Below are 12380 nucleotides of genomic sequence, written 5' to 3' on the forward strand. Positions count from 1 at the left end.
ATTATTCGATTTAAGGATGTCCTGAAAAATTTCAGGACCTACACAATTCGTTTCAGTAAGGATATCCTAGGATAACTTGATTTCAGGATAGATTTCCAACCCCCGAACCCCCAATGATCCGCCAATGTATAGCATTACGTTATTGGATAAAGGTATTTAGTTTTTTCAAGAATACAAGTGACTGTGTCACGGATTATCAAATTAAAGTGGCTACAGTCAAATTTCTTGATGTATACAACAAAGGAAAACAAAATAAAACAAAACGTGACAAAATCAAACGAAGGAAAATGAATGATTATAAGTATGAACAAGGATTTGTATGCTAAATAGATTACTATACAAATCCTTGGTATGAAGGAGACATTAAAAGATGTATACCACTCAGAATGATTTTTTTTTAATAATTTCCGGAATGAAAACGTGTCTATGCTGAGGTCAATGTGGAGATTACACGTACTTCCGGTTATGGCTGCGCCCATTAGAAAACACCTGGAAAACATGCCTGAAAGTAAAATTGAGATTTCTGCTGTTTCGGGCGCTAGCCTCGTGAAAACAAGACCTGTGTTTGGACCAGATTCTAAGTAAACATTATTGATAATTTATGTTTTCAAATATAAGGGATATGTGTTACTTTTTAAAGAGAACTGTTCATCTTTTCCAAATTATGAAAGTAATTTTGTTTATGACTATGTTTACATCACAAGAGTAACAAAATCATTTACAATCAAAATGAGAATGGAAATGGGAAATGTGTCAAAGAGACACGCCCATAGAAAAGACAACAGCAGAATCTTACCAACAGGCCTTCAAACCTGGTCAGCTGGTAAAGTTCCAAATTATCATGGCTGGACCTAGACAAATAAAATTCAAATGCATTTATGTCTGTATTCAACGTAAGCTTTGTGGTGAAACATTAATACCCTGTGAATGGGGACGAAGTCTGTATGTATTATTTTTTTTTAATTCAAACATTTTGATAAAAGAAACCGAAATATTGTACAAAATGGGTATGAATGGTAAATGTTGGATATGAAATGGTAATTTTGGGTAATGACTTGCTACCAATCAATAAAGGATTTAAGAAATTGACAAAAAAAAATGCTTTTACCACAAATTTAACTCCCAATCCAGTGTGACAAACCTGACACCTAAAAAAAGTTTCAAGATGGGGCAGGACATAAAATGTGACTTTTTTTTATGTCTGACTAGTGAAAAAGATAGTACGGTAGTGTCACCTATATTCGTGGATATAAGAATATTCACACGGAATGCGGTAAAACTAAAAAACAACAATTTGTTTTTTATGTCGATAATGTTACCTTAGAACTTCATTAAAATAATACAAGTTAGTTTGATTCTTTCCGTTAGCTAGTTTTTTTTATATGACCTACATTTCTAGTGTACACAAATCGGCATATGATGCCAAGTACGTCACCTATTTTCGTGGAAAAAGTTCGTTCTAAAAATAACACAAGAAGAACACACAGTATGGAAGCCCAGTGGTGAGCATATAATTGTAATTTCATACAAGCATATTTTTGAACATTTTCAAATCAGTGAAACTAAATAAAAACAGTTTTTAAAGACCAAGTATTTGATTTAATTTTTATTGAGCCTGAAAATCTTTAAAAAAAATTTAAAAAAAATGAAACACCAAAAAAAAAGATTTTTCTCTTCAAGTTTTTAATTATATTATTAAAATAATAAGTAACAGATTTAAAAGTTATTTCACTTCCCATTAATTATAAAAAAAAAATTTAGGGTACAGTTAAGTAATTTTTTTCCTTTGGAATCTTGATTATTTTTTCCCCAGAAGATAACGTTCACATTTATTAAAATCAAGCAATTGTTCACTACTCAAAAGGAGTCCAATAAAGAACTGTCAATAGTAAATGGTAAATATAAATAAAACTGAAATCAGAGTCAAACAATTTACATATGTATATATCATAATTTCTATTTTCAGTTTCTTTCTGCCTATCGTTCTGCCTTTTTTAAAGTTGAACCTGTAAATATTAAGAAATGAAAATTAATAATTTTGTTATACACAAATCTTCTTTTTTTTTTTCAAACAAAACAGATAAATTTAATATTTACAATGTACAGTTAAAACTGTTTATACAAATCCACTTTAAAACTCAATAATCGACATTAGTTGAACTTTATTTACAAGAATTGTGCTCAATACCTCCTTTTTGAAGTTCATTTAATAAACTAAAAGTCATCGTTTATTGTTAAAATTCATCTAAAATATATAAGAATATGACACTGATTGCGTTCCATAGATTTTTTTTGCCGACAGGGAATCTCCTTGTTTATCACGTGATATTGTTCATTAGAAAGTAGCGTAACCAGACAACACTTGGATTTGGGATTATAGCTTGGGAATAAAGTTATTGAGGTCGTTGGAAATAAGACAAATAAAGTAATAAGTAAAATCAGCCATTTTGTTTATTAAATAAATAAGTAATAAGTCTTACCTTGCTTGATACGTCGCGATTCATTTTTGTATGGTGTTGTTGTAGGGATATCCTATAACAATCAAATCATGCCATTGATGACGTCATAACAATAACACGCATGCGAGATATTTAGGATTTCCGGAAGTCCACGAACTTATGTATCCACGAAATTATGTGACTAGACTGTAATGTAACTATGAATGGCAATTCAAGACACAAACTGAAACAACTGTTCATGTAATACTGTAATGGTATTAATGAGCATGAATAAAAATGGATTTGTGAATTATGAAGGAGAATTAAATGAGAAGAATATACTTTCAAGAAAAAAAAACCCTAAGTAAACAATACCAAAAAAAAACCCAAAAATAAGACAAGTAGTAGACATATATACATGTAAACATGGTAAATATATCAATATAACTGATTTATGTTTCATTTTTGTATTCTTTGACATTATGAAAAAAGAACTGCGTTGCAGTTAAAAGATTGTAAAAATTATCTATTTTAATTTTTTTTCAGTCTGAGAGTTCTTTTTATGTTTCAGATGTTTATTTTGTTGCTCAGAATCCTTGATCAAAGTATTCAGTACAGAGAGTGGAGAATGTATCAGAAATCTGCATGGTCATACAAACACAGTTACTGGCATAGTTGTCAATCCAAATAATAAATTACAGGTAAACTCTTAACATCATTTCTCTTACATGGTACATGTCTTAAAGTTACAATTACTAGCATTATTGTTAACCCAAGTATGAAATATTATAATAATAATGTGTAAAATAAGATCGCAAGGGTCAAAAGGTGACAAATGTTACAATTTAGAAAAACTAAAAAAAAATCATAAATGAGAGTATTGCAGAACTGTGTAAAATAATATTCCATGTTGATGTCTGGCACACTGAAAAAATCAATATTGCCACTAGAACCAGCTGAAGCTATCTTTCTTACATTCTTAGTACACATACTCATGATTTTGTTGCAAAGCAAATTTTATGACAATATTGTAATCACCACATATTGTACATGTACAAAAATGTATATATATTGAAAGTTACAGTTTTCCATACTTTCAGGAATATGACTTGTTATCCATTCGTTGTAGTGTTTTGAGCTTTTGATTTTGCCATTTGATTAGGGAATTCAGTTTTGAATTTTCCTTGGGGTTCAGTATTTTTGTGATTTTACTTTACATACATTGTATGAACTGCAAGATAAGCTAAAACAGAACATCATTGGATTAAAACTTAGTGACACTTATATATATATTAATATGATATAATGCATGAAGATGTATACTTATTTCTATAACCAAATGCAAATATGCTTTGACAGAAAATGAGTTTTATGAAGCAATGAGGGTACAACCTATGTTTTAGTCACAATGGTACATACAATGTGCTAATTTTTTTGAAACAGTTAGTGAATGAATTACTAGGATTATAATAACCTAATGTTATTTTTTTTCAAAGTAATTTTCAGTTTGCGAACCTGGTGTCACTTACTGATGCCAACTCAGAAACTGAAGAACAACACAAATTGTGTCAACCAAAGATAATGAAAACTCAAAGAACAGCCAATCAATAAATATTTAAATTAGATATTTGGCATTCCAAACTATTAAGATTGAAACTAGAGCTTTGGCATTCCAAACAATTAAGATTGAAACTAGAGCTTTGGCATTCCAAACAATTAAGATTGAAACTTAAGCTTTGGCATTCCAAACAATTAAGATTGAAACTAGAGCTTTGGCATTCCAAACAATTAAGATTGAAACTAGAGCTTTGGCATTCCAAACAATTAAGATTGAAATTAGAGCTTTGGCATTCCAAACAATTAAGATTGAAACTAGAGCTTTGGCATTCCAAACAATTAAGATTGAAACTAGAGCTTTGGCATTACAAACAATTGAGATTGAAACTAGAGCTTTGGCATTCCAAACAATAAAGATTGAAACTAGAGCTTTGACATTCCAAGCAATTAAGATTGAAACTAGAGCTTTGGCATTCCAAACAATTAAGATTGAAACTAGAGCTTTGGCATTCCAAACAATTAAGATTGAAATTAGAGCTTTGGCATTCCAAACAATTAAGATTGAAACTAGAGCTTTGGCATTCCAAACAATTAAGATTGAAACTAGAGCTTTGGCATTACAAACAATTGAGATTGAAACTAGAGCTTTGGCATTCCAAACAATAAAGATTGAAACTAGAGCTTTGACATTCCAAGCAATTAAGATTGAAACTAGAGCTTTGGCATTCCAAACAATTAAGATTGAAACTAGAGCTTTGGCATTCCAAACAATAAAGATTGAAACTAGAGCTTTGACATTCCAAGCAATTAAGATTGAAACTAGAGCTTTGGCATTCCAAACAATTAAGATTGAAACTAGAGCTTTGGCATTCCAAACAATTAAGATTGAAATTAGAGCTTTGGCATTCCAAACAATTAAGATTGAAACTAGAGCTTTGGCATTCCAAACAATTAAGATTGAAACTAGAGCTTTGGCATTACAAACAATTGAGATTGAAACTAGAGCTTTGGCATTCCAAACAATAAAGATTGAAACTAGAGCTTTGACATTCCAAGCAATTAAGATTGAAACTAGAGCTTTGGCATTCCAAACAATTAAGATTGAAACTAAAGCTTTGGCATTCCAAACAATTCAGATTGAAACTAGAGCTTTGGCATTTCAAGCTTTTTGGGGAAAGAAAGTGTCCTGGAGTCGGTTTCACAAAAACCTTTTGAGTAAGATTGACCTACAGTGTACTGATTTGTTCATGACTTACTCAATCTTAGTCGTATTTTTTTTTGTAAAATCAACTCCTGAAACCTTTTGCCCAGCACTGTTTTACCAAAGAAACTAGAACTGAATGACCCTAAGACCATTGTACTCAACAACATTGGATTTCAATGTGTATAACTATTTATGAACAGGGTATTCTAGAGTTGATCTAATTTTATATTATTAAATTAATAGTTATAGAAAAAATTGTGGCTACTTTGTCATTACTTATGAGTAATCCTACGTGTGGTTAACTTTATAAACCAAATTTTTTTCATCAATTTTGTATAGATTCTATTGGCCCCTATTAGAAATTCTTACAGTCCTGAAAGTAATTTACAAATCTGGAATGGAGGCTGAGTAAGATTCTGTGTTTCTTTCCAAAATTAAAGCAGTCTGCAGATATACAGAATTTTCTGGTTACAGATTAAAATCTTGTAATACATACTGTAACGATAACCGAGCGGTCAGGCTTTGTTGTTAACTATAAATATTGGAACCCTTAGTGTGTTGCTATAAGAATGGAATATAGGAACTAAAGTTATAACTGGCGACTCTTCTTTGGTAACGTGGTTCTCTGGTATCGTGGTATTCAGGTAGATCTACAGTTGGTTCTGTATAGGTTTTGTGGTACGTTGTGGTATTCTGATAGATCTTAGTTTGGTTCCGTTTAGGTTCTAGTAAGAATAACAGACTCGTCGAATAAAAATCAACTTGTATTTACGTGCAATAAATATCAGTAATTCGTACACATAATAAATAACGTAAGTAACAGTATTCTAGTTTAACAAATAAATACCTTACTTTATTAGAATATCGTAAAGAAAATGGATAGCGGAACTATAAAACATAAATACCTAGAAAGTTTACGAACAAGATAGTTTGGTAATCGGCAAATGGTAACGGAAATTCAATGTCAAAAGATAACGTTTCTCTCGAGAAGTTATTCTCTAAATACAACTTGTTATGGAACTAACAAGCCAACATTTTGCGGAAAAAGTCTGGTTATTACTGATTATTCAATCGCTTGGAATTAGCGTGTGTCACTTGCCCAGGGTAAAGTCGTACTGAAGCCTTTTTGGCTTACTCCACTGTATTTATACTATGGTAAAATATTACCTAAATGGTTTACCATTTACCAGTGGTGAAAAATACCTAAACTACCAAAACCGGAATTGGTAATTACCAAAATAATGTTCGGAACGATTGGTAAACGTTTATGTACTTCATTTGATATGAACAATCGAGGGGAGTTCCGAATATAAATTCAAAACATGGACGTTAAGAATAATAAAAAGTTAACAATGTTTACACAAAGTTGTACAAGAAATATAAAATAAAAACAGTCAATAAACGGTAAGGTTTTAACAACATCATCACACAATTTTAGGGAAAACAAGTTCCATTTCAAAGAACCCCCATTTTGTTACAATACTTTGATACTATAATTTATACATTCTTTGACGCTATCATTTATACATTCTTTGACACTATATCATTTATACATTCTTTGACACTATCATTTAAACATTCTTTGACACTATAATTTATACATACTTTGACACTATAATTTATACATTCATGAACACTATCACCTATACATACTTTGACACTTTCATTTATACATTGGTTGACACTATAATTTATACATTGGTTGACACTATAATTTATACATTAGTTGACACTATCATTTATACATTCTTTGACACTATAATTTATACATTGGTTGACACTATAATTTATACATTGGTTGACACTATAATTTATACATTGGTTGACACTATAATTTATACATTGGTTGACACTATAATTTATACATTCTTTGACACTATCATTCATACATTGGTTGACACTATAATTTATACATACTTTGACACTATAATTTATGCATACTTTGACACTATAATTTATACATACTTTGACACTATAATTAATACATACTTTGACACTATAATTTATACATTGGTTGACACTATAATTTATACATTGGTTGACACTCTAATTTATATATAATTTATACATTGGTTGACACTATAATTTATACATTCTTTGACACTATAATTTATGCATACTTTGACACTATAATTTATACATACTTTGACACTATAATTAATACATACTTTGACACTATAATTTATACATTGGTTGACACTATAATTTATACATTGGTTGACACTATAATTTATACATTGGTAGACACTATAATTTTTACATACTTTGACACTATAATTTATACATACTTTCACACTATAATTTATACATACTTTGACACTATAATTTATACATACTTTGACACTATAATTTATACATACTTTCACACTATAATTTATACATACTTTGATACTATAATTTATACATACGTTGACACTATCATTTATACATACTTTGACACTATAATTTATACATACTTTGACACTATCATTTATACATTTCTGAACACTATCATCTATACATACTTTGACACTATCATTTATACATTTCTGAACACTATCATCTATACATACTTTGACACTATCATTTATACATTCTTTGACACTATTATTTCAGATTTTGTCCTGTTCATTTGACCAGTCAGTAATACAGTGGGACTATTCTGATGGGGTTTTACTGAAGGTATGAACAAATTATTGTATGACTTTTATAAATATATGTTGGTTCATGTTATTTAAGTTGTATATTTCTAGGTCAAAATGTAGCTGGTTTGATAAATATCAATTTTCCTAGTTGTATCACTACTTTTGATTCACACAAAACATAGCACATGAAGCCCAATATTCTGTATACCCAACATATGAAAATTTATCAATGATATTCAAGTTTATCAATGAAATATAAACTTAGATGCTCAATATTCAAAATGATGTGTATGTGCATAACCATATAATGCAGATGTATAATATATTTTTGAAAATTGCATACGGAGAGGGTATGGGAAATATTTATATTTTAATTTGAACCGTCTGTTGTAGGTATATCAGCTTCATTATCCTCTTCATGACATTTCTGTATCATCTCATCAAGAAACTCCAGTCCTTATATTGAAAAGACAGACTTCTAGACAAGGTAGGTTCTGCTATGTAACATAACATACAATAAATTCTCAAACCTGTCATAAAAAACAAAAATCACTACAATATCTTCCATTGATTAAAAAAAAAACTTTACTGGAAAATAGAGATTCCAGGTGTTTAAATTCTATGTATAGGAGAATTGATTACAATGTCATTATACATATAATGTGAGGATAGTACTCGAAACATTATGACATATCGGTTATTTGGTCTTTTATGGAAAGTTGTCTCATATGCAATCATACCATATCTCATTATTTTTATATCATTTTGGAAATATCTTTGTTGTGACCCAAGAAGATACCAACCAAAGTATTTTATGAAGTTATAACTTTCTGGAATATGAACTGCAGCCATAGCCTTTGTACTAGGAAGTTGTTTCAATCTTATAACATTCAGAGGGTCTTTTGGGTTGAGGTTTGCTGTTGTACAAGGAAGAAATTTCAATTTTGTAATCCATGGTAGTTGATATTGATTACATCGAAAAATCCTGTTTATTCATCCATAAAATTAATGACCTGCTATTACAAATTTTCATCACCTGATGCTAGTTGGAGGGAAGGATTAAAAATATGCATGAACTTAGGTAAGCAAAAATACCCAAATAGATGTAATTTAGGTTCCCTCATTTTACTCAAATACAATAAAGTTTTCTCTAAATAAGAAATACAAATACTCATCATTTCAAAACTGATGGTGAGATGTTTATGTTTAATCTATGAACATCAAATACTACTTGAACAGATTTAAATGTTTTAGATATTCTCATAGAACATTAGATTATCATTATGTATCATGTTAATTTCTGTTATAGAATATGACATCATTGAGTGTATTATGCAAAAAGATTCTGCACCTCAGATAAATGTCTTGCTTGGAAATGTAAATAAAGAACAATGTTCAATGGCTGTTGGTTGTCAGGTAAGTCTGGACTGTAACAAAGATATATTTTGATTGGTTGTTGGTTGTCAGGTAAGTCTGTACTGTAAAAAAGATCTATTTTGATTGGTTGTTGGTTGTCAGGTAAGTCTGTACTGTAACAAAGATCTATTTTGATTGGTTGTTGGTTGTCAGGTAATTAAGCCTGTGTAATAAAACAATGATCCATTATTTTTAACTTTAGTAACAGTTGTAATGTTAGTCTTTAATGAAATATTTGCATTAACTTTTGAATATTTATACTTTCATTTATATCAGATTTTTTTAAAGTATTGCTTTATAAACTTTTATTCATTCAAATTTTGACATATTATAATATAAATACATGCAACAGAGAAGATACTAATTGATTAAAAAAGTATTGGTCATGTCCATTTGAAATCACTGTTATTCACTCCTGATATGTGCTGTAAAATGTCTTTGTTTTTAATATGACAAAAATTGTTCTGATTAGAAACAGGTGAATATGAAATGGTTTTAATACTAAACTATGTAATATGCATTATAGAAACCAGGGATGCAGTTTATTCTGTTGTCCTTGAGGGTATGACGACATCTTAAGTTATATTGACAGACGGATGCCTAGTGATGACTTGAGACCTACATGACATGTTAGCACATAAAAGGGACGACGAATGCCAAGTGACGCCTCTAACACATTCTATGTGATCCTGGATACTACTGTGCCTCATGATTACCTTCAGACCTCTAACTTAAGTTTGAGGATCCTCTATAAGATAGTTTCTTGTGTGTTGCCCTTTAACCCTGGAACAGCTGGTGGAAAATCATACTCATCATAAACATGTACATGTATATACCACATGGGACCAATGCTAGTCTCTCGGCTAGTCTTTAGATGAAGAACCACAATTACTGACCATATAAAAACCAGAACCAAACAAATGACTAAACCTGACGCAAGTACTTCAACAAATTGATAAGGCTGTTGATAACAAAGGCTTGATAAAGTTTCACTTTTATTATAATATAAGTTTGCCCTTTGGGAGTCAGTATCTCAGCTAGGAAAATTTTGCTCCAGGCCCTGTCGACGACACTTGGTATAGTGGGTAGCCAAGCCCCGTGGACATGGACACTCCGCCAATCAACTGGAACGCAGAGGGTTCCAAAAAGGGGATGAAGCGATGCTTCATCTCGTAGCAGGGTGCTACGAAAAGGGGTTGAATTGACGGTGGAGAGATGAAAAGTAGTTAATTACTTGGGGATTAGAAGAGAAATTAACCAGTGGTGAATTTCGTAATGGTCATGTATTAATAAAACACCACTGGGTTGCTGAGAACTGTTCCCACATTCAGTGAAATATTGAAGGTGGTAGTAAGGGGTGGATGGTGGGTGAAATTGAAAACTTATTCCTATAGAGTAAACGTCCTTTGTATTCAACAGCCAAATCAAAAGTGAGAAGCTGGCAGCCTGAAATTGTAACCTGAGAACCTAATCCCTGATATCAGACAGACCAAATTAGGCATGACCTTTGACCTTACAATGGAATCAACTGCCCCATTCATGGAAGAAACCATTCCATCTGAATAAACAACACTTATACTCTCTGCATAAGTTTCAATTTATTCTGTTGTCCTTGAGGGTATGACGACATCTTAAGTTATATTGACAGACGGATGCCTAGTGATGACTTGAGACCTACATGACATGTTAGCACATAAAAGGGACGACGAATGCCAAGTGACGCCTCTAACACATTCTATGTGATCCTGGATACTACTGTGCCTCATGATTACCTTCAGACCTCTAACTTAAGTTTGAGGATCCTCTATAAGATAGTTTCTTGTGTGTTGCCCTTTAACCCTGGAACAGCTGGTGGAAAATCATACTCATCATAAACATGTACATGTATATACCACATGGGACCAATGCTAGTCTCTCGGCTAGTCTTTAGATGAAGAACCACAATTACTGACCATATAAAAACCAGAACCAAACAAATGACTAAACCTGACGCAAGTACTTCAACAAATTGATAAGGCTGTTGATAACAAAGGCTTGATAAAGTTTCACTTTTATTATAATATAAGTTTGCCCTTTGGGAGTCAGTATCTCAGCTAGGAAAATTTTGCTCCAGGCCCTGTCGACGACACTTGGTATAGTGGGTAGCCAAGCCCCGTGGACATGGACACTCCGCCAATCAACTGGAACGCAGAGGGTTCCAAAAAGAGGATGAAGCGATGCTTCATCTCGTAGCAGGGTGCTACGAAAAGGGGTTGAATTGACGGTGGAGAGATGAAAAGTAGTTAATTACTTGGGGATTAGAAGAGAAATTAACCAGTGGTGAATTTCGTAATGGTCCAAAAATCAGATGTGAAACAGCTGAGTGACCCCCAAGGAATTGAATAGGAATGTGGTTGTAAGGGGATGGACTTAAATTGAACACCTTGGACACCTTCAATACTTCACTGATAATAAAGATAGAAATAATTAACTATGCATTTAATCATATGAATCAGTTTTAAAAATAAAACAATCAAATACATGATATATAAATACTCAGATATTTAATATCCACAGGTATGTATTGTACATGTGCAAATGTACACTATATGGTATAAAATAAGAATAAAAACAAAATTATTTTACATAAGATATCCCTAATGGAAATATACAAGAATCATGATGATAACTTTTGTTGTGCTTTTTTAATTACATTTTTACTAGTTCTTATATAGCGACAATAACTATTAGACTTCCATCTACCTAATGTTTTAATTAAGTGATCCTCAATATTAGATTTTCCAGCTGTTGTCGCAGCTCCAATTCGAAATGAATGTCCGTTAAAGGACTGGGGATTATATCCACAGATACCCAAAAGATGCTTTAACTTGCTGATGAAAAATTCTCTTTCTAGAGCTTTACCAGATTCGTCAATAAATAAAGCATTATTATTTTGAAATTTAAACATGGTGTTCCTTACAATCAAATAATCATGTAAAGCTTTAAATGGACAACAATCATGATTTAGCTTGTGAAGTTGAATATCAACACCCATCCTGAAAGGGTCAGTCTTAGATTGCTTTAAATGTAAAATAACATAGTCAGAATAAAATAAAACATCAGATATACATAAATTGTTGTTACAATCAAATGATTTTGACC

General features: G+C 31.3%; 1 protein-coding gene across 1 annotated transcript in view; it reads left to right on the forward strand.

Annotated features, from left to right (window-relative positions):
* The first annotated feature begins 456 nt into the window (after positions 1-456).
* LOC134714995 (WD repeat-containing protein 75-like) overlaps positions 457-12380 on the forward strand; it is a 38078-nt gene continuing 26154 nt past the window's right edge. Inside the window, exons 1-5 of the mRNA XM_063576801.1 lie at positions 457-581; positions 3010-3139; positions 7795-7860; positions 8217-8310; positions 9133-9239. Of these exons, the coding sequence (XP_063432871.1) occupies positions 466-581; positions 3010-3139; positions 7795-7860; positions 8217-8310; positions 9133-9239 (513 nt within the window). The 5' untranslated portion in view covers positions 457-465. The remainder of the gene's footprint in view (positions 582-3009; positions 3140-7794; positions 7861-8216; positions 8311-9132; positions 9240-12380) is intronic.

Source organism: Mytilus trossulus, chromosome 4 (genome assembly GCF_036588685.1).
Source record: "Mytilus trossulus isolate FHL-02 chromosome 4, PNRI_Mtr1.1.1.hap1, whole genome shotgun sequence".
NCBI lineage: Eukaryota > Metazoa > Mollusca > Bivalvia > Mytilida > Mytilidae > Mytilus > Mytilus trossulus.